The 22,596-nt window shown below is 49.8% G+C and overlaps 1 protein-coding gene across 2 annotated transcripts in view; it reads left to right on the forward strand.

The window, feature by feature from the left end:
* The window catches only part of FBXW4 (F-box and WD repeat domain containing 4), an 81,137-nt gene that overhangs the window by 21,622 nt on the left and 36,919 nt on the right, over positions 1-22,596 (forward strand). For both annotated transcript variants that reach the window (XM_006731098.2, XM_081822823.1), the window contains exons 3-5: positions 421-606; positions 1,076-1,208; positions 6,100-6,194. In XM_006731098.2, the coding sequence (XP_006731161.2) occupies positions 421-606; positions 1,076-1,208; positions 6,100-6,194 (414 nt within the window). The remainder of the gene's footprint in view (positions 1-420; positions 607-1,075; positions 1,209-6,099; positions 6,195-22,596) is intronic.

A 22,596-nucleotide genomic window follows, 5' to 3' on the forward strand; every position in this document is an offset into this window, starting at 1 on the left:
TCAGAGACATGCACACCAGAAAGCTCTGTCTCTCTGGTTTTCTTTTTTTTTTTTTTTAAGATTTTATTTATTTATTTGACAGAGAGAGAGACAGTGAGAGAGGGAACACAAACAGGGGGAGTTGGAGAGGGAGAAGCAGGCTCCCCGCGGAGCAAGGAGCCCGATGTGGGACTTGATCCCAGGACCCTGGGATCATGACCTGAGCTGAAGGCAGTCGCTTAACCGACTGAGCCACCCAGGCGCCCAGGTTTTCTAAGGGTGGCCTAAGGGTAGGTAGTTTTACAGGAGATTGGGGAGGTAAAGGCTGAGCCGTACAAGTTATCCTTGCTAAGTTGGGGATCAGTCAGCCTCTCCAAAGATTGGAGTCCGTTTTCATACTGTATCTCGTTGATTCTTAAATTGTGTTTTACATCTCTGCAGTCAGATGCCCTGGATGCAGCTAGAAGGTGATTCTCTGTACATATCCCAGGCTAATTTCATCCTGGCCTATCAGTTCCGCCCAGATGGTGCCAGCTTGAACCGTCGGCCCCTGGGAGTCTTTGCTGGGCATGATGAGGACGTTTGCCACTTTGTGCTGGCCAACTCGCACATTATCAGTGCAGGAGGGTAAGTGCTGCAGGAGTCTCCTTCTACTTCTTCCTTCGCATTCTTCAGGGAACTTCTCCTTGCCTGCCTCTTGACTTTTCTTTCTCAACTCCAAAGGGATGAGGAGGGAGACCATAGGAAGAGGGAGTGTTTTTGTTTTTGTTTTTGTTTTTCCATTTGAAGCAGAGAGATTTACCAAAGGCACTATTAATAGGGTTAGCTGGAGAAGGAAAACAGGAAGAGCCTTTAATGAAAAGTGAAGCTGGTTTTGATACTCTCATAGGGGAAGTTTGTTTTGTCTCTCAGCTCTGTTCAGCCCCAAGTGTACTGAAGAAGTAGAGGTGTCTCAAAGCTCAGCGCCTTGTTGAGCTGAATTGCCTAAAACAGCAAATTTGGACATCACTGGAGACTCAGGCTGCTTCTGTAGCCTTGTTCTCTTCCGACAGAGAATAATTGGCTATTGGGGGTGGTCTCCCTATTTCTCTCCTAGAGATGGGAAGATTGGCGTTCATAAGATTCATAGCACCTTCACTGTCAAGTACTCGGCTCATGAACAGGAGGTGAACTGTGTGGATTGCAGAGGGGGCATCATTGTGAGTGGCTCTAGGGACAGGACGGCCAAGGTGAGTGGTCTCCTCCTTACGTATGGTTATTCCCTCCTGTCTATAGGGAGTGGGGTGGGAGAGGGTGGATAGGGCCTTGAGTCTTGGGATTGGCTGAGGGCGCTGGGTGGGGGCGGGAGGGGACGACACGATAAAGGACTCACTTATGTGCCTCTGGCATGCAGTTTGCAGTGCCAGACTATGTCCCTGCCAGCTGGCCTGAGAAAGGAGTGGACAGTGGCTGGGAAGCTTGCCACTCACTTGAAATGTGGCGTGAACTCAAAAACAGAGGGCCTGGCCAGCTTTTCCTCCCTGCGCTGAATTTCCTCAAGTTTGTGGGCTGAGTTCTGACCCCAATATTTTATTTTAAAATCTCCCTCCTTTTGCTTGCTCTCTGTTTAGGGAGGTTAATTTTTCACCACCGTGTTTATAAGCAATCAGGCTGATAATTAAAATGTGTTTTTACTGCTTCTCTGGAGAGTGATGTGGTCAGCAAGCAGTAGAAAGACAAGGAGGGAAAGGCGTTTTGGTGCGTCATTGCCAAACTGCCTGGGCTACAGTCAGTCATCTGCCAACAGAATGAGGCCGATAAGTAGTGTGACCCCTGCTTTAGGGACTCTGCTCATCCATGTTTGAGTCAAACAGGCCTCCACCCATGAGACAGAGAAGAATGTCTTTCTCCCTCCCTGTGTCCAGCAGCCCTAGGCAGGGCCTGCACACATCTGGTCCTTTGGGGCTGCTGTGGGAACTTCACTGACAATTCAGTCGAGGTGTAGGAAGCCCGATAGTATCTTACTTGCCTGTTTCCCGGCATCTGGAGACTTCATAGTGCCAACAGGAGCAAAATGCCTCTTCGTGTCAGCAAATAGGCTGCTAAGACACCTAGGGAGGGTCTCCGGAGAGGAAAGTTGCAGTTTTTACTCATTAACTTTTCTGACTCCATGTACCCTCTGGTGATTATCCCTTCATATAAAAATGCCACCAATTTATATAAAAAGAAGGGCAACATATGTTCCTTTTTACTTCTGGAAGTTTCTCCTCCCTTTGCTCTTTTCTTCCTTACACTTTGTATTCTGTCAGAGACATGCACACCAGCACAGGAAGCCTGAGAAAAGCCCAGAAAATCTTTGGAACCAACTTGGAAACTGAATTTCCTATTGCCTGTTTCCCGTTTCCCCTACCCTATACTTACTTCAGGTTTCTGATTGGTCACTGTAGTTGTACCATTCCTTGCAAACAGACTGGCCTTAACCTGCTGTACTCCTCAGAAACAATTTGCATAGAAATCTTTTTGGCAGTGTGACCTAAAAATATTCCCATCTCCTCTGGCATCTTCCTGTCATGGCTTCAAGTCTCCCCTGGCCCCTCCTTTTCAGTGACATCCCTTTCTTCTATCCTCTTTTCTGTGGTCTGACACCCAGAGCAGTTTAAAACTAAGCTTTTTGACCAAAGGTAGCAATTCAGGGGGATGGACTGCTTGTAGTCAAAGGATAGTAATCCCAATATTTGGGATATTGGGTTAGTTTCATGTTTTAAGTACCGACTCACCCCTATTTGGTGGATTCAGTTTTTTTTAAGCATTAAAGTAGGTACTTTCTAATTACAAAATTGTCACCGCAGTTCATCCTGTTTCCTTTGAGGATTTCTTTTAAGTCAGTGACAGAATCCCCCCCTCCCCCGCCCGGTTCTTCAACTCCAGAAAGCTGGCCTGCTGTTTTGGGGCTCCCCAGTGACCTCCAGGCCAGCTCATCTTTGCAGATTTCTGGACGCTGCTTCTGCTCCCTCTCCGTTGCTGTCTTTGCCTCTAGCTGCCTTCATCTTCCTGACCTGTTTCTACGTTACCCAGTGCTAATCTTGTATAACCAGCCCTCCATTTCTTTTTGGTGGCATCTGCGGTCCCATAGCTGCTTCTGTAGGCTTCTAATACACCCCAACCTACATGAGAACTTAGTCATGTTTGCCTGTAAACATCTATAGCCTGTTTGTTGGGAGTTCCCCCAAATACGTACTGTGTTTTAGGAAAGAGATTTGTTTTATTGGGGTGAAAGGAACTAAAACATTTTCTTTGTAAGACTTCTGAGTTAGGAACTGCTCAGGGAGCCTTCTTCCCCACGCCACCCCCCCCCGCCCCGCCACTTTCAAACTTACTGTGGCTTAGTTTGGATTGCCCCTCCATCCTGATATGTGATAGGACTGTAGGAATGTTCTCAGTGGGCCTGGGCTGGTCCTGACCATTCTTTCGTTGTCTCCCTTAGTTCTCTATTCTTCCATTTATTCTTAAAAGTACCTACTGTATGCAAGGCATAGTGTACAAGGCACTGGGGCTCTTCAAAGGTGAGGAAGAGCCAGCCTCTCCTCTTGAGGCGAGCTCAGACATGCCTGCAGTGGCTCTGAAGCTGATGAGAAGTGGCCGGGACTGTGAAGTGTGCAAGGCTCTAGGGAGAGGGCCAGAAAGTTCACAGGGTGGAGAGATCACATCTGGCTTGAAAGGGGAGACTTTATGAAGGAAGGAACATTTGAACTTGTTGTTTTTTTCTTCTTTTAGTTATTTTTCAATGCAGAGGTTTGCTTGTTTATATATAAGTAACCAGGCACGATGCTAAGCACCTTATAATTGTTCATTTTCTCCTTTTCTCCTTTAGGAGAATTGTTTCCCCACAAATTATGCTCATAATATATTTTGGATATCCAATATACCCTACTGTATCTACTTTATTTTATAAGGTTTTCTATTATTATTATATATTATTTTTAAGTGTCATCTTCAATGGCTTAATGAGTAATAAGACCCACCGTTATTGAATGCTGGATACCTGCCAGATGCTGGGTTACTATGTTTGGTGCTTTACGCATTTCTTGACTTTTCTGCAGCCCTCAAAAGATAGGTATTATTTTCCATTGTACATATGAAGAAACTGAGGCTAAGAAGTCCTGAAACATCCTTAAGATCAGAGATAATAAATAACAACTGGGTTCAGACCCACATGTGTCTGACTCCAAAGCCCACGCCTGCCCTATCTGCTCTTCCTGCAGCCGTAGGCTGCTGGGAATATTTTTACCATATAGGTTTCTCTTCGTTTTAGAATTACTATCTTCGGGTAGAGTCTCAGCAATAGAATTACTGGGTGTGAGGCTTTGGTCATTTTAAGAGTCTTGATACATATCGTCAACTGCTTTTTGAAAGGACTATATAAATGTCCACTTCTACTGAGTTATATCTTTTCCAGGGATGGGTTTGTTTTGGATTTGACTGCTGAGGGTGAAGATGTGTGATCAGCACGTTGTTGTCACCTCCCCTCCCTCGGGTGTCATGACACTTGGGTTCCTGCTAGGGCAGCGCTTCCCCAACGTCATGCTCAGCACCAGCAGCAAGCCTCCTGAGGTCCTCCTGGAGACCAGACACCTTGTCCTGTGGTTTGCACAGTGTCAGAATCCACCAGCCCCTTCCGTGGGGGGCACTGGTGAGTTCAGGACTGGAACTATCCCCATAGATTTTATAATCAGAGGGCTTTAGTGTCTCCTCACCCTCCGACCTGCGTTCTAGAGAGTTGGCATCTGAGAAAAGGCAAACCTCTCCTCCGGGCTGGGTCTGTGTGAAAGAAGGCATTAGAAGTGCATTTAGTGACAGGCAAAGTGGCATGGCTGTAGATCCAGAAGGGTAAGCCAGAATCCTGGCATTCCAGGAAAGTTGTGGTATTTACCTTTGTTTTCTGCCCCTCCTTGTTCAGGATCTTCTTAAGTTTATTTTCTTTTCCCTATATTGGAAGGAACTCACACCCTCCTCCCCCTGTCATGCATACACAAAATCTTAAAACACTTTCTCCTTTTATAGGGAAGACATGTCATGTGACCCTAAGAAGGCCAGACCACCCCCACTCCGTCACCTGCCCCTTAAACTCAAGGAATGTCTCCTGAAAGTTCTTCCATCTAAGGTCCTGACTGGCTTTTGTGTGTTCCCCCTTATAGCACTGCAGGGACCTTGAGAGGTCAGTGATCCATCTGGCAGCCTCAGGATCCCTCCTTGGCCACTGTCTGGGACAGCCCTGTACATTCGAGGCTTCCTTTCTGTTTGGTTAGAGGCTTATTTCCCCGAGTGTGTCATCCGGGGTTGGGTGAGGTGAGGGGGGCCTTGTGCTTAATGGGAGATTTCTAAATGCACTGGCTGCTGAGGGCTCCCTGAGTGTTGATTAGAGCTAAGCCCGGAGTGGCTGCTAATGTACATTCCTGACTGATAGGGACCAGATAACGTGCTCCAAGCAATATTTTTAACCTGTAGGAGATATGGAAGCTTAAAAGAGTTAAGCTTTTCTGCTACTTTTGGTGACACTAGGTGCTAAATTCCCTGCTGACATGAATAGCACTGGATCCTGGGCATTATCAACAAACAAACAACAACACACCACCTTCGTGCTTTGAAGCCGCTCTTCTTCTTCCATTCTTTCCTTCCCTTGTGTCTTTCTTTTTACTCCTCTCTCTTAATTCTGCTCTAATTCCATCTTTGTTCCCCCATACTGGGCCTTGATCATCCTCCTCCCTACCGCCCAAAGAAAAATCTGGTTGAGAGATAGGAAAAAGGAAAACCCACAAACACAAGGAAGTTACTAAGAGAGGTGAGTTCCACCTGCTCACCGTGCTGAGTCAAGGCTCAGCTGAAGAGTGTGGAGCTTCTGATTCCCTGATACAAGATTGGGTGGTGAAGAAGGGCTCTCAGGTGGATGTTAAGGAGGGCAGTTCGGACTGGGAGTCAGGGGGGTGAGCCAGAGGCTGGGGAGGCTTCTCTGCTCATTCTCTGAACTCGGCATATGCAGGACAGAAAGGAGTTTCCGTTCCCCTCCCCCACCTCCCCAGGACACTCATCCCGCATCTCAGTCCCTGGCAGTGCCAACGAGAGCGTCTCCTCTCCTGTTTCCAGGTTTGGCCTTTGGCATCAGGTCGGCTGGGGCAGTGCTTACATACCATCCAGACTGAAGACCGAGTCTGGTCCATTGCAATCAGCCCAGTACTAAGGTAAGGGAGACGTTTTGGGGTATGGTTTTGTCCTGTATAATAATGCTTTTATTTTCTGAGGTTGGGTGGGCTAGGAAATCCTCCTCCTGTATATTCTAGGTTGCTTTGAGCCTGTCTTCTGGAGATTTTGAAAATCCTCCAGAGGCTTGAAGTCTGTGGCTCACTTCATATGTGTGTGGGGTAGAGACAACATTCCAGAGGTTAACTTCCTAGGCATCTACTCCAGAAATATGAGGGGAAAAAATACCATTAAAATGTGACTGAGGCCAGCTGTTACAAGAGTGCCCCTTCTGGAGCCTATGCCCTCCGGGGTTACTTCCAAAGCAGAGGCCTGTTAGCACCCCGGGGAAGTTACTGCACCAGCCAGCCTGCTCTCACAACCCACATCTGGTTTGTTCCCCTTGGGAAATGTCTTCTGGAGTATCCCTTACAGACCTGAGTCATCAGGAGAGGCGTGGGGCCCATGTCCAATTGGGGACAGGTATGTGGCATAGGGTGATAATTGTAGCAGAAGTGCCAAATTTTTGATGGCAGCTTTACTTTACTCTTTGGCCTCTTTTTCTCTAGCTTTACCAGTAAACAAGTGAGCTCTGCATCCTGATTTCTGCTTTCTAGGCTTTCTTGAACCAAGGCAGAGCCTCTCTCCTCCCCAGCAGGGTACATAGACTCTCTCCTGCACCTGCTCTATCAGAGTGTTTGTTTTTCTAGGGTCTTCCCTCACTTCCTTCATCCCTCACTCCTCACCTAAGTGATCAGTGGGCAAGCTGTAGGGCTGCCACCCTCCAACATGGGGTTTAAGTCAGTCACTAGTTTTACGAGAGTTGATTCCCCCCACCAACTCAGCCCCCTTCAGCCTCCCTCTCCTCACCCCATGGAGCCTGCACCCCTCCTGCCCCCTTCTACAACTCCCTTTAAAATTTTTTTCTTTCTAAAGAATTAGAGCCGATTAGCCACGTCATTAATTCTTCAATTTGACGGCTGATATAGCAGGACCTGAAACACATTGCTGACCCCAGAGAATGGAGACCCCGTTCCTTAGCATATTGACGATGGGAGAAGTTAATTAAAATTCCACAGAGCGGAGGTGTCGGCTAACCTATAAACCTGTCGCTGTTCAGAACAAATCATTCTAGCAATCCTAGGAAAGAGGGAAGGAAAGACCAGCAGGGAGTAGAGAGACCTAAGTGTGTGGGAGCAGACGGTGGAGAACAGAGCCATCGGACACGGTCCCCTCCACAGTGTTTTTCCACTGCTGCCCCTTTTAAAGCCAGTTGGCCAGGCTTGGGGGTCTGTGGGCTGGATGTGTGTAAGGATTGAAGGAAGGCAGAAGAGCCTGTGGGAGGTGGCAGGTGGGCTGGTGACTATCCAATGGACATCTGCTGGCTTCAAGAGACTGGGATGGACTGGGCTGGGGCCGGTGGTAGAGGGAAGCTCTTCAGGGCTGGAGATTTAGGCCAAAGAACACAGCCAGCTTCAACTAGCACCCCATCCCTTGCTCCAGCCATCTCTCTGGAATGTGTCAGGCTACCCCGTAACAGAATAGAGCATGACAACTGTTGAAGATAGTTTCAGTAAAAGAGGTTGAGCTCAGAGTCTGTCTCGGCATTGAGAAGCACTTTAGAACACAGTACACTGGGTTTTGTTTTGGCCACGACTTGCAGACCGGCTTTGAGGAAGGACCTAGCTTTCTGACAGCACCAGTACTAGCCTACAGTGGCCCCAGTGTGTGTGTATTAGTCATTTGCCCTATGCCAGACCCTTTGCTAAGTCCTTGATGTGCCTCATTTTTGGTGAAAACCTGGGTCTTTTGTTCTCTTCTCATTCTCCTTCAGAGTCTCCTTGTCCTCTTGGTGTATTTCCTTGGCCCTACGATGACTCTCTCAGTCACTGTTGACTGGCTTTTCAGCTCCTGAACCACAGTTGTTTGAGATGACCTTTTCCCCAGCTCAACAGATGATGTTGTGGACTCTTTGAAAATACTTTGCATTGGGGATCCTGGCTTTACTGGATGGCCAGGGTAGATGCTGCTGCTCTCTCCCCCGTTTTCTCTCTTACCCTGAAGTGTCCTGGCTAGGGCGGTTTCATCCCATTATTAGATCCATTTCTTCCCTCCGTGTCCATGAATTTGAACCTGTCAATGAATGCTTCCATTTTCCCAACCTGGGGAGACCCTGCCTCCTGGCCTCAGGGTCTGTTCTGGAAGACTGAGGTTCTGCTTTGCCACCATCAGCAGGGTGGCCTCAGGTAAGTCATTCCCTTCTCTGAGCCTGTTTCCTCATTTTTTCAATGTGGATACTGCTTCCTTTATAGACCTCACTAGATGATTGTGAGGATGACCTGAGATGATAAGAAAATACTCAGCAGGGATGTCTGAGTGGCTCAGTCAGTTAAGCGTCTGCCTTCAGCTCGGGTCATGATCCGCGGGTCTTGGGATCGAGCCCCATATCGGGCTCCTCGCTCAGCGGGGAGCCTGCTTCTTCCTCTGCCACTCTGCCTGCTTGTGTGTGCGTGCTCTCTCTCTGGCAAATAAATAAATAAAATCTTAAAAAGAAAATACTTGGCAAAGCTAAAAGGGCTATCTTATCATGTCAAACAGAATCTCTCCTCTCCTGGGTGGCATTTGTTCAGAGGCTTTAGTTGCTCTCATGTCTCCAGCTTGGCTGGGGGCTTCTGTCCCTCCTGGAGCTACGCTGCTCGTCTGCAGTCTTCTTGAGATGCGGGACCCTCAGCAGGAATCTTTCGTCCCCCACCCCACCCCATGTGTTCCTGCCCTCGCTGGCTGTCTTCTGTTCCCCTCCCTGCCACCTACCCTGTTGAGTACGGTCATCGGTGTGCATGTGGTCACTACTGGCATGTGGCCGTGAACCCCTCACAAAGAACGTGAGGGGAGGTGGGCAGCAGCTACCCTCTGGGGCCGGTATTCCTGATTGACCCGATGACTTCCCAGTCTCTCACTGCTCCCTCATCCCTTTAGAAGGATCCTGAACGGGTAGGAGACGTGCCACATCCCTTTTCTCAATTAATCTCTCTTCCATTGAAAACAGTTTGTCAGAGCTCTGCATCGTATTTATCTATGATGCTGGGGCTTTGCTGCCACCTTTTCTTAGGTGTGTGCTTAGACACTTGTAAGAAACATGAAACCTCAAGCCTCAGGCTTTATTTGAGGTGCTCGTGACTGGGGGAAAGCCAGTATTCTGTCCTGTGTCCAAATGTCACCTTTCCTTCCTTGAGTTCTTGATTGGTAAATAGCTGTGGAGGGTGATATTTAATACAAGATCTGGGCTTAGAGCGGTGTTTAGGTGCTCGAAACCACAGAAGGAAAACCAGTAGTCTCCCCAGGAGGGTGGCAGACAAGGACCTTTTTCTCTACTTCTTGTGTGCCCTCCTGCCCGTCTTCTTGCCCTGACACCAGGGATCCTGTTTTTAAGATTCCTGACTTACTGGTGAAGCCTTTCTTCCAGAGAGGGTGCCCGGCCTGGAGTTGTTTGATGAGGGAAAGGAGGACAGGCTGAGATGGAAGAGAGAGAAGCTATGGGAGGCTCACCTGGGGCATAAGGGCGTATGTCCAGGTGTGCTTGTGTAGCTCACACACAACCTCCTGAGGTCACGCTGGATTCTGAGCACTTTTCCAGGAGTAACACAGAAAAGCAGAATTTTTAAAATGTGCAATAAGTTGTATTGCCATTTAAAAACTATTTCCAGCTGAATGAATTTAGCAAATAAGCGTGAGGAAATAAGGAACTGCTAAACACTCCTTCCTTCCCTCGACTTTCCATCTCTTCCCTTCCTTCTTCCTCCCCCCTCCCCACGTATTGACCGAACCCTTGGTAGATGGAGGCTCCTGTGAGGATTTTATTCCGTGGTGAGGTGAGATGGGCGCGTAACTGTAATGGCTGCCAGGTGATACTAAGTGCCCGAAACTCCGCCCTCTCCAGCAGAGGGAGAAAGTGAGGCTAGGGGAAGACTGACACAGGGCACACGTGGTGTGGGACAGAAGAGGTGGCTGTTTGAGCTCAGGTCTCTAGCCTAGAGCCGCGTCCTGTGGTGCTGAGTGACGACCACAATGCAGGCCCCAGGTCACTGCTGTGCCTTCATCCACCAGCGTGATGGACAGTAGCTGTGACCCTTGAAAGACTCTTGGGGCTTGAGGAACATTCTCTCTTTCTAGAGGCCCGAGTTGAGGTGGAGGGGTGGGGGAGAGCACTACATGCCTGAGGCCTGGGCTCACTCAGGCGGCTGAGTGCTCACACCATCCCGGGAGTGTGAATGCTTATCCATCTTTGGTTTGCAGGGGGTTGGGGGCCTGGGGGCCTGGGGCCCTGGGGGGTGAAATGAATGCGGAGACCCAGTTGCCCTATTTGCCTGCTAGGGGAAGAGTGAGGAGTCCACAGCTCCTCCTTCCTCTGCAGACACCATATTTATTGCCCTCCGAGAACAAGGAGGTGCTCAGCAGACTCCTTTCTCCGTCTCCGAACAACACTTGCTATCGTGTGAGTGAGTGTGGTCAGGAAGGCTTCCCAGGACACTTGGGTTTTAATCCCTTCTCTCTTGTTTCTGTCATTAGGGAAATATATGAGTGGTATAGGTGTAGAAAATTGACTTAGCTGTTATTAAATATACAATATAATTTTGTGTAACTTTGCTTACTGTGGTGGCCTGTTTGTTTTTGGGGGGAATAGTCCAAGTCTGCATGAAATGTACCGATTCAAATTTGTAAAGTGAGTTGTGGCCTCTGGGGGGTTTTGATGGAGGAGCTGCTCCTGCTTGCTTCAATTCTCCCAGAGGTGAGGGAGAGTCTGGAAGGAAAGCAATCACTGTGTACTGTTTGGGGAGGGGGTGGGTTTCTGGGGAGAGCAGGGTGTTTGTTCCAGTGGCTACAGGGTTTACTGTGTGGTGTGTGTGTGGTAAACACATATTCACCAGCCTGTTGAAATACACCTTTCTTTAGTGAAAGGTAATTGCATCTGGAGTTTTCTCTGACAGAGAGGTTTGAAAGATTGGAAAAAGAGACAGCCAGCTTTCAGTTTGGATTCTTTTGGTTCCCAGTGGCTCAGCAATCCTGTGGCCCTGGACTGCATAACTCTGAGCTTTTAGGGGAAAATGAGTCGAAAGTAACAGTTGTGCCTCTGAGTTTTGCTCTTTCTGGTTGGTGATGAGGAGCTGGGCTATGAAAAGGAACGCTAACCTCGATAACCTGAGGAGAGACTCTGATGGCTGACTTTGTCGTGGTTTACATTGTGGCTTGGCCTGTGACCAACTCGGTCTCTCTGTCCTGCCTTCCCAGGGCCGGGGCAGAGGGAAGCTTCCTCTGGGGCCCATCTAGGGAAAGGAGACCTTCCCTAAGCAAGGAGTGGCTCAGTGTCCTCCTTTGCCAGGCTACAGAGCACACAGGAGGGAGCCGCCTGCGTGTGGTGGTCCTGGATGAGAGAGTCAGAGGCGCAAAGACACCGCGGAGGGGCCAGGGGCGGGCATGGCTAGAAGAGGGGGCATGACACCTGGAGAAAGATGGAGCTCTGGGTAATGCTAGATGGGCCTCCTGGTCCAGCCTGAAATGACTGTAAATTGAAAAAGGATCAGTGTAGGGATACAACTGAAACAGTCTGGTCCTGCCGAATCTCAGTGCAGTACTCTGGAGTTCCCTGCCTGTGCTAAGCCAAGCCTCTCCGGTGGGTGCACGTGTATCCATCAGTAGCAAAGATGAGATGCCACAGGGGTGGGTTTCACTTCCTCAAGACCCTGGATTTCTGCCACTGCCCAGGGCGGGATGGGCACAGGGAAGCTCATGTGCTGAGCTGCTGGCCTAAGACCAGCAACCCAACCAGCTCTGGCTGGCCCAGAACCCATTTGTGGGAGCCACTTCTTCCCTGGCCAGCAAGGTTGGCTCAGTGGTCAAGAGCGGACTTAAATAAAACATCACAAATAGAAGCAGAAGCCGCTGCAGAAGATAGGGTACTGCAGATGCAGTCGTGCCCTGAGACCCTGCCTGTCCTGACAGGGAGACATGGCCATCCTTCAGTCTTGGTCAGTCTTTCTCCATCTCCACGTGGCTGTCTGTCTGTCTCCCTCCCCCACTCTGTGTCTTGATACTTAAGCAGTGTTACGTGCTAGACCCTGGGGAAGCCACCGTGAACTAGACAGCGTCGTGTGACAGGGACCAGTCCAACGGGTAATATGGTGTGCTGAGTTCCCAGCTGGGGGAATAGCACACTGGAGGGACTGGCCTGCCTCCCGCTCTCCCGCCGCCTGCCCCTCCTGGCTCCAGTCCCTGCCTACACTGGCAGGCGGTTTCTTCTCTCTCCTCAGGAAGAGAGCACGTCCTTTCTCTGCCGGACCCTGACTTTTCTGGGTGGTGTGTGCAGTGTGCCTGTGTTTGTCCACCTTTGATCACTGTTCTGCCAACACATAATTTAGCAATCCACATCCCCAGGTGGAAGCATGGAGTTAATGTTAAAATTAGTTGGTGGGTTTTTTTACACACACACACACACACACACACACACACTCTAAACTTCAGTGGGTGATGAGGCAGAGAGGGAGGCGGGAGGGTGAAGGGGAGCCATAAATTCTGGGCCTGGTGTAGCTGTTCTCTGAGCAGCCGGGAAGCCTCTGATGTCTCCACAGCACTTTCATTAACATTTAAATTAAGGGTTTGTTTTCCAGTCTGTTTTATAGGCAGGGACCTTTCATGGCCTGTCACATGCACTCCCCACCCCCCCCCAGCAGTGTGTAATTGTAGCCACTGCTCTGTCCTCACTGGGTTGCAGCTGGAGTTCAAAGGGAATTCCTGGAGCTGGAGTTCTGGAGGTACAAGGTGTAACAGTCAGGATGTGGGTGTTCCCTCTAACACGAAGGTGCTGTGTAGGAGCCCTTTCTCCTCTCGTCTGACCTGTGCTTTCCTCTGCTCTTTCAAGGGACACACACTCCAATCTGACTCTGACCCCTTCCCACCCTTCCTTCCCTGGGGCCATGGGATATGTGGGAAAGACTGCATCCGTGAGTGTCTGCTCCTTATATCACAAGTGAGGGCCTGGGACAGATGGTTCTAAGATACAGATCTTCATGCTTATCTTCCTCCTTTTGATTTTTTTTTTTTTTTTGAGCCTCAAGAATACTTCTTCCTACTCTCCTCAGAGAAACAACAATATAAAAGAGATTGCCATCTGAGAAGAATTTATAATAGGGCCCTTTGGTCCTGAAAACTGTGTTCTAGCATTGACAGATATGTGTACACACACCGTACGTAGTTGCTCGCTCTGAGGGTATGCATGTTTGAAATAGCTTACTGATCTAGGAGCTCATTTGAGACCTGTTCTCTGGCATTCAGAGGAAGCTCTTCTATGCCCTCACAGGGAGAATTGTTTCTAAGGTTCCTTTCATAAGGTATACCTGGCAGCATTTGGGGGTGTTTTGAAAAAGACATGCCTGCTCTGGTCTCTGTCCTCCCCGTCAGTATCCTGTTGATGTGTAGATGACAAGAATGTGTCCCAAACACCCCAAAGCATCTCATTAGTTCATAGCCTCAGGCCTGAGTTCACCCACGGCTGGTCTCCAGCTCGAGTGCCCCTCTGGACAGTGAAGAGAGGAGCATTGGTGCCTTTCTCTCTTTCTGTCCAGAGGCTGAGAATTTTCTTTTTCTCAGAGCCCTGACTTCACTGCTTGAGTTGCCGTAATCTTCCTCCTTTCTCCCTGAATCCATGCAAGCCATCCGTGACTTATCTGCAGGACTCAAGGTGGCTGAGTGTCCTGCTGTCCTGCTCCAGGTAGCCTAGTCAACAGGTGGCCACCCTCATGCCCTGGAGTCCTGCCTGAGAGGAGTGCGGGAGTTGCTGGGGCGACCCGCGTGCAGGTGCTGCTGGGCTCGGATTGCAGCCTGGTGTCCAGGCCCCTTCTGGTGGTGATTAATCTGGGACACGGGCCGACAGAGGCCCAGCCAGGGCAGCTTTGGTCCCTCACTGTGAAGACCTTTGGCTCGGATGCTGAGCTGATCTTTGTAGCCTGCTTCGGCTTGAGTTTGATCTGTCAAGGCTAAAGAGGAACCTGATGGCAGGGCGGAAACTTCTAGCCCTGTCTGACTTACGGCACTGATCCGTTCCAGTGGCTCTGTCATGATAATACTCATATATTTAAGAAGATTTCCCCACCTGTTTGCTGTAACACTCAGATCCGTCAAAAGAGGCATCCTCATGAAATACCTGTGATTTTAGTTTCTTGGGGCAATGGAGCTCACACTTGCAAGTGGACTGGGGGGTGGGGTAGGGTTTGTACTGGGCCCAAGTGAATAAGGCAATGATGAGATGTGGCTGGATCAGTAGCATGTGTATGTTTGTGCATTCGGGGGTGATGTCAGGGGTGGAAGGGTTCCCCCCATCCTCCTGCTGTGAGTAGCTGGCTCTTGGGCCATTTGGGACAGATTTTGGTACTTCAGTTCGTAGTCAAGTCTTAAGTTCCTTGTTTTCATTTCAAACCAAGTATTTTGAAAAGGTGTCCCTCTCTCCCCCACCACCTTTCCATTTCCCAGAGTCCTGGTCCCTGGGCTCTCCAGCTGGCAGTCCACAGTGTCTGAGCTCAGGGCGGTCACACATGGCCCTGCTGGGTCATGGGTTTAAGACCCAAGAATGGGATTTCTGCTGCCCATGACCATTTCTGGGTGTGAGTGAGTTCCATTATTATAGTAGTTCTGTTTGGGAGGTTAGGAGCTGGGGACCTAAGAGCTGGGACAAGAAAGATAGACCCCGTCACGTAGAGCAGCCATGGAATAGGTTGACTATAGGGGAACTGTCTGTAAAGATGCTCAGAAAGCCTGTGTCGACTCTGAATTTTGCTGTGCTGACTAGAACTTCTCCATAGGATGATGGTAAAGGATGCCTTATGCCTCAGCAAGCCGACCACTGTGTTCTCTTCCTTCAGACCGATTCTAAAAGAACCCTGGCTGTGTGGCTTGGACATCTGCTAATCCTTGTGCCTCTCTAGCAGTTTCTTGAACAGGACTCTTTCGAAGTTTCCAGATTTTAACCTTAGCGGGGAGGGGTTTTTATTTCCTGTCTTGTGTGAATTCTCTTGCCTGTGTGCTGCAGATGAGACCCCTCTGCCTCGGGAGTGCCCTACCAAGCTGACTACCCAAGATCCTTGCCCCCTTCCCCCCTTGGCCTTGCTTCTTTCTCTGGCTAGGGCGGTTTCAGAGGGGCTAGTTTGTGACCTGGTCTGTAGTACCCTGTCTGATTGGCTTGGCTCAGACAGAAGGTGCTGGCAAGACAGGGAAGAGTGGAGGAAGGAGGAGGGAGGGGGGTATGTGCATGCAGAAGCCCATGGTAATTGCAAAGGGAATATTAGTCCAAGAGCTGCTGGCCCAGGAAATTGCTTTCTGCAGAAGCTTTCCTTTTTCATAGTTTGCAATGCAAATTTAAAACATGAATAGTGCACAAAAAAGTAAAGGAGGGGGGCAGATGGAGTGCCAGTTGCGATGTGATAACCTCCAAAATCTTGAGCAGGGTCCTAATTTGCAAAAGAGAATTTCAAGTCATGGGGGAGAATCTTTTAGGAGATTAAAATAATTATAAATCATATTTTGCTGTGACCCCCCCCCCCACGCACACATAGACACACCTATATCTTTTCCATGTTCTTTTTTTTAAAAAAGATTTTATTTATTTGACATTGAGAGAGACAGTGAGAGAGGGAACACAAGCAGGGGAAGTGGGGGAGGGAGAAGCAGACTCCCCACTGAGCAGGGAGCTTGATGCGGGGGCTCGATCCCAGTACACTGGGATCATGACCTGAGCTGAAGGCAGACGCTTAATGACTGAGCCACCCAGGTGCCCCTCTTTTCCATGTTCTTGTGTTCAGACTTGTCTCTGGCCCTGCTCAGCTTACATTGCTCTCTCCACCTCTGCTTCTTCCTACAGCAAAGCCATAATCCAGCTTCTAGAACAATGTTCATGTGCTCATGGTATAATATTTGATCCTCACAGCAGGTTGGACAGCGGCCCCATCTAAAGTTGGTGCACTTCAGTGTGCGCCCTGGCCCTGGGGACGGGAGCCTTGTCGGTGTGCAGGCTGAAGAACCCGTGTCTTGAAGGCAAGAGCTTGCCCACCTGGAGAAGGCATTAAAGGCAAGGCTCCCATCCTCTGCTTTCTCTGACCCTCTCCACACTGTGGGTAGGCTTGATGAAGTCTACCGTGGGGTTACTGGATTTTTTTCCTCTGATTTCCCATGCTTCATCTGCCGCATCTAGAGAGCACGTGTGGCTTTCTGCTTCCAGGCTGCAGACCCTTGATGTCTGGTTGCTTCTGGATGCTCTGGTGATGTTGGAGGTGGGGATAGGCAGGGGATGACCACTACTTTCATGATGCTGGCAGAGCAACCAGTTGGTCAGGTGGGAAGCTTGAGACTGGCTTTTTTCTAGGAGCTGAGCTAGACAGGAAGACACGAAGACAGGCCAGAGGCAAGAGCTTTTCAAGTGCAAGTATGCCCCAGTAATAGAGCCACCGTGCAGCTGTGGGGTTGCTTCCGTCCTGTTCTGTATGGCTGTCTTGCATATGTGACAAACGCTGGCTGAACAGATAGGGAAGGGAAAGCTGAGCTGTTTGGTGTAAAGTGAAATGTATGTACCCTTTCTGCCTGTGGCCACCAGGAGTCTTCCTTCTTCTTCATTGGGGAATTTTGAGAGAGATTAGCTCCAGACTTGCCCTGGGTGTGTCCTGTGGTGCCTGGGCCAAACTCTGGAGTCTCAGGAGCACACTCCCCCTATAGGATGCTTCCAGATTCAATCGGCCACTGCTTATTAGCACATGCTCCTCACTCTGAACTTGCTGCACCATGGCCTTCAGGGACTGCAGAGAGAATTCAGCTCCGAGCACATGACCCTCCTGTCTCTTTCTCCTGAGGACTCTCTTGTAGGGTGTTTCTCTTTCTCCTGTTACTTTCTCCCTGTTGCGGCTGTAGCTTTAGCTGTCGTGGCCAAGCCTGGGCCTCTTTTCTCTGAACAAGTCAGTGAGTGGACTGGGGCCCTACGGTGAAGGACCCAAGAGAAGGGTCAGCTGGATGTGGGGTGCGATCTGTAACATTTGGCCAAGAGAGAGGGACGCATGGGTTAATGTGTTCACAACACCCTACTTTCGTGGCCATCTTGACTCTTACTAGTATCCAGGGTGAGCTGTGGTTGAGAATAAAAACAAAAAATTAGCAGGAAAAAAAATACAGATTATTCAAAGGATTCTTCCACTTGTTAAAGGTCTGTGGCCAGGAAAATCCTTTGCAGGCGGGTAAGGGTGGATCCAGGAATAAGAGGGAAAGTTAGAGTTTTAAAATTTCATTACTTTGGCAGTGAGTACCCAAATAAAAACATGAAAACCTTTTGACACATAAATTCCACATCTAGGAATTTATCCTGAGACAACAACCAGACAAGTGTGCAAGATGCATGCATAAAGACTTACATTAAGAACACATAAATATCCAGTAATAGGGGTCTGGCCAAATATTTTATGGTATGTTCACCCGGTAGAAGCCCAGCTCACCACTGAAAGGATGATGAGACCTGTATTTATTGACTCTGAACTTGAATAAAAGTCCTAGCCTTTTATTAAATGAAAAAAAAAAAAAAAGGCCACAAAATAGTATAATAGTTATTTGACTATCTCTTCAGAGTTATTTCTTATTAGGGGATTTCTGTTGACCTTTCCTGTTTTTTTGTTTTTTGTTTTTTTTGTATTTAAATGTTTTTGTAATGAACACAAACATAAAGGGCATTTAAATATCCATTTCAGCACTGGGCAACTATAGAAAGAATCCGTCCTTTTTTCTTTACATAGTTATTTAAATTAAGGTTGCACAGACCTACATTTAGCTTTTTTTTTAAACAGTTGTGTGAAAGTATAATTTACATACCATAAAATTTGCCCATTTTAAGAGACAATTTAAGTATACGATTCCATGATTTTCGGTCAATTTACAGAGTTGTACAACCATCACCACAGTTCAGTTTAGAATATTTCTATCACCCTGAGAAAGTCCTTCTTTACTTTTACAGCATTAAACTTGGTTTCATGCTTGGGACCTTTTGTGGGGAAAGAAATTAGCTAAAATATTGGTATTTTTTAAAAAGGTAATGTAAACTCAGAACTGTGTGATGTATGTCTGAGTGCCTGCCTTACGGCTGTTTTGAGAATGCTGCTATGTGCAATGTCACATGGGGAGTATGAAGCCCAAGAGACAGCTTTTACTACCCAGGAGCTTGTAGTCCCGTTGGGAAAATAGGGTGTGTACTCAGACAACAATTCATCCCAGTCTGTGTAGAGTGTAGATGTAGAGAGTGTGAGTGCCATCAACTGCCAGGGTTCTTGACAGGAAATCGGAGGAAAACAGTAGCCTTTTAGTGAAACTGGGGGAGGTGCACTTTCTGGGTGACATGGAATTTGAAGTGGGACTTAAGGGTGGCTCTATTTACATTATAGGAGGGAACTTGTGGCACAGGGACCAGGGGAACAAAGACCTGGTAAGGGATGGGGAAGCTCATTTGTAAGTCTGGGGGTTCACGGGAGACCAATTTGGCTGGCTGGGGTGGAGAGCTTACGTAAGGAGTGGTGGGCAGTGAGGCTGGAGGAGACATTTGGGGCAGGGTTTCGGAGGCTTTGAGGAGCAGTGGACTTTAACCTGAGGATGGCAAGGGGCCCTTTGGAAGATTTGTGACCAGATTGAATCAGTTACAGGATTAATGTGGCTGCCCAGTATGTAGGATGCTTTGGAGCGGGGAGGGACTGAGGCCATTGGGATATTTTTCCAGGAGTTTGGTTTGTGAGCAATAAGGGCCTGGGCTCCCAGGGAGAGTGGGAAGACGGCCCTGGTTGTAGGAATAACTTGGTGGTCGCGGTTGCACGTGACAGGGCGGGAAGGGACCCACATGAGTTCTTCCCTGAGCCTGAGAGCTGAAGGGGGCCTGGTTTTGACCAAGCCAAGTTCTGTCCCCAACCTGTTGGTTTGAGGCGGTAATGGGACAGTCAGGTAGCTGTGACGAGCGACAGCCAGGGATGGTGGCCTGGAGCTCAGTCATGGCATGGAGAAAACAGCTGAAATACCACAAGGGATTTGCACGAAGGGAAAGTGCAGAGAAATCAAGCCAGCCGGGCAAGGGGAAACCAAGAGGCTGAAGGTACCATCAGAAAGGCAGGAAAGCTAGGAGCTGGGGGAGAGAGGCGCATCCCAGTGAGAGTCGACAGTGGACAACTTACATAAATTAATATATCCTCCGCATTCTACGGGACACATAGGATAGATATGGTAAAAATGTATAACCTTGATATCGATGCACGGATATTTGCAAGCGTTTTATTCTCCTTGCTTGATTTAAGCATTTCGTACTTTCCAAACTACAGTAAATTCCAAGTTTTGCTTTCTCTCAGGTTCTTTCCTCTGGCTCTTGTTCTCTTCTCCTTTCTTCCCTATGGTGGTTTCCCTTGAGGGCGGCCTACGTCGGGCTTGGTAATTTTTCCCTCATTTCGGTTTTAGAGGATCAGCAGCTGAGCTAGATGTGCTAAGTGACAAAGTGAGGGAGTGTCCTTTCTGGTTTTCTCCCATGTTTGCTCCGTGCGTGATGGTGTTCGGGGCAAAGGGAGAGGCCGACTGAGGAGAAAGTGAAAAGCCAACTGACCACTTCACCGTTTGGAGCAGTTTGGCATCCAAGCCACAGGGGCTGCCCAGGTCCTGGGCTTGCTTGGGCAACTATGCCTGTCTGAAATCTTTCTTTAAAGGGAATTAAATAGAAACTTTCAAATCCTCCTCAGGTTCTTCGCGGTAGTAATTCCATGGGGTTTGTCATTTGTGTTTGAAGCTGCTGGTGAGGAGGGCGGAGTGAGGAGAAGCGAGGGGGTGGAGCTGGGAAGCAGAAAAGAAATCAGAGAGAGAAATTTTATTGAGGGAGAGTTTGCTGGGTTTATGGGAGGGAATCTCTCCCCTCCTCCCCATTCGGATTTGAAAGGGCCGGTGAATCTTTGATTAGGTGCAGGTCAAAAGAATTTACACATTGTGACCTTAATAACTAGAGGTGATTGGCAGGCGGGCTATGGGGAGGGGGCCGCGGGTCCCTTTCATCTCACTTAGCACAGAGGAGAGACAATGGGCCCGCCGATTTTCCTTGTTGTCCCTTGTTTGAAAAGGTCTGGTGTCTCTACTAGGTACCTGTGACATGGGGGTCTTGATTGGGGTCTCATAAAGGCCCCTGTCAGTATGTCCAAAGGCCAAGAGTACAAAAGCAAGCAGTGGGTGGGGGTCTCAGCTGACCACTGAAGAAGGGAGGGGAGGGCCCGGGAGGCAGTGGAGGGAGAAGCAACCCCCGATGGGAGCCCTTATAGAAGGAGGGGAGGAGGGGGGCAGAGAAGGGCCATTTTTGTCCCTAACTCATCAAGCACATCTGCAGAATTGTCCAGGCTGCTGCCTCCCGGTTTCAAAAGAAAAAAATGATCGTTTGATAAACCGTCCCCGATTCACCACTTTCTCACAAGGGTGGGAGACCCAGCCCTGACCTCTGTATGATTTCACATCAGGACCAGGCTTTCTTTCCCCCACCCCCAAATTGCTAGAGAAACTTTGAAATGTATCCTGTGGCTTTCTCTCTCCCTTCTTCAAGCCCCCCACCCCCATTTCCCACCCTCTCCACCCCACTGGCCTCTGTTTTCTCCCTGGGCGCTCCAGAGTGTAGGCGAGTAATTAGTCCCCTCTTTCTGGGGCACAATGAAGCCAGGGTGTTTGGCGGGCCCCTTCCCACCGCTTACAGAGCCGGGGGCCTGGGGGGAAGGACCAGGTGGTATGTGCAGTGTGTTCCAGGCCTGTACAATCGCTGGGGCACAGGGCCGGGGGCTGAGGGACCAGCGTGCTCCTGCTTCTCGAAGGAATGTGCAGAGGCGCATGCATTCATGGTCCCCACACAATGCTTGCATTTTTTCCAGCGGAGGCATCTTCCCGGTGAAAAGGCTGCCCAGCCCGGAGCCCAGGCGGGAGCTTGCCACCGCGACGGCGTTCTTTCCCACCCTGCGCTTAGTGGCTTGGAGCTAACATGGGAGACCAACAGGCCGCGTCTCCTGAGAGCCCGATCTTTGTATCTGATGTGTGCTCCCCCTCTGCCCTGTCAGTTTTGTGTGTTCACGGAGTGTTGATTTTAATGCAGGCCTGTGTCGGGCTGAGAGGCCAGGCTGGGGGGCCTTGGGTCTTTGTCTTGCAGGGCCTCTTCTTCTTGGAGGGTCTTCGGCCCTGGAGGCAAGTGGCAGATTTGAGAGCTAGGGTGAGATGCCAACTCTGGCTGGCAGAGGGTTCCCCCATCCATGCGTCTGTCACAGACCACCGTGGGGTGCCTAGAAAGCCAGAGCACCTTGGGATGCTCCAGCACACGCTCGCCTGCCCCCCCCCGCCCCGCTTGAGGGGGGCAGTTCCTTCTACCGTGTAGGGCTGCCAGCTTGAAATGAGTTACACCCCCCTTGTGACTGAGTCTGGCAGAAGCACAGATTGTGAGCCTCGGGGAGTCAGGGCAGGGCCTTGTCTGCAGGGGTTTGGGGAGGTGGGGACAGGCAGGAGGGGCGCGAGGAGGCACAAGTCTGCTGTAGACGACTACCCAGCAATTGGTAAGGGTCAGAAGAGAATAGGACCAGACAGAGAAGAGGCCAGCGTCTGGGAGAACGTTGGCAAATTGCAAATGCTCCTCTCCAGCACTTGAGGGAAGAGTCCCTTAGAACGTCGGGACGGATGGGAGGTGTATTCCCCAGTGAGGAGAACTACAGCCCCTCACAGGTACAACCACTGGGGACTGTCCGATGGGAAGTCTTCTGTCTTTACCATTCATCTCTGTGCGTCAGGAGTTGGGGGAAAGGGTCTTTACCCATTCTGAGCCCCTGGTCTTGCCGAGAGAGAAGATGTGTATGCGTGCCTCTAGGAGGGGGAGACTGGGAGCATCAGCCTTGATGTGGCCTGCTCTACTCCTGGGGCGGGGGAAACTCAGGGATCCCTCTGAGTCAGGGAGCCAATGCGTGAGGACCTCCCCACCCACCACCATGGCCAGGCCTTGGCCCTGGCATCTGGTGTGGTGCTAGAGGCTTTTGGCTGAGGAGTCCAGTGTTTAGAAAGGGACCGTGTCCTCACTTCCATACGGATCAGAAGGCAGAGATGTGGGCTGGCCCCTGAGATGAGGTGGCCCTGGGGAGGCATCCCGCCAAGGTTCCCCAAGCACAGCGTCTCCTCTGTCCTGCTGCTGGCGCCCTTCAGACTGTCTCGGGGACTGGTGCCAGCGTCCCTGCCGGCCTGACGAGGGGGAAGCAGCTGGAACCTCAGGGCCTGCGAGGGGCCTGAGTCCCAGAGGGGCCCACCAGCAAGGAGCAGCTCCTACTTTGGGCCACTGCGGGGCAGAGAACATTTCCTTCT

This window comes from Leptonychotes weddellii, chromosome 6, assembly GCF_054177405.1.
Source record: "Leptonychotes weddellii isolate Sample4059 chromosome 6, ASM5417740v2, whole genome shotgun sequence".
NCBI lineage: Eukaryota > Metazoa > Chordata > Mammalia > Carnivora > Phocidae > Leptonychotes > Leptonychotes weddellii.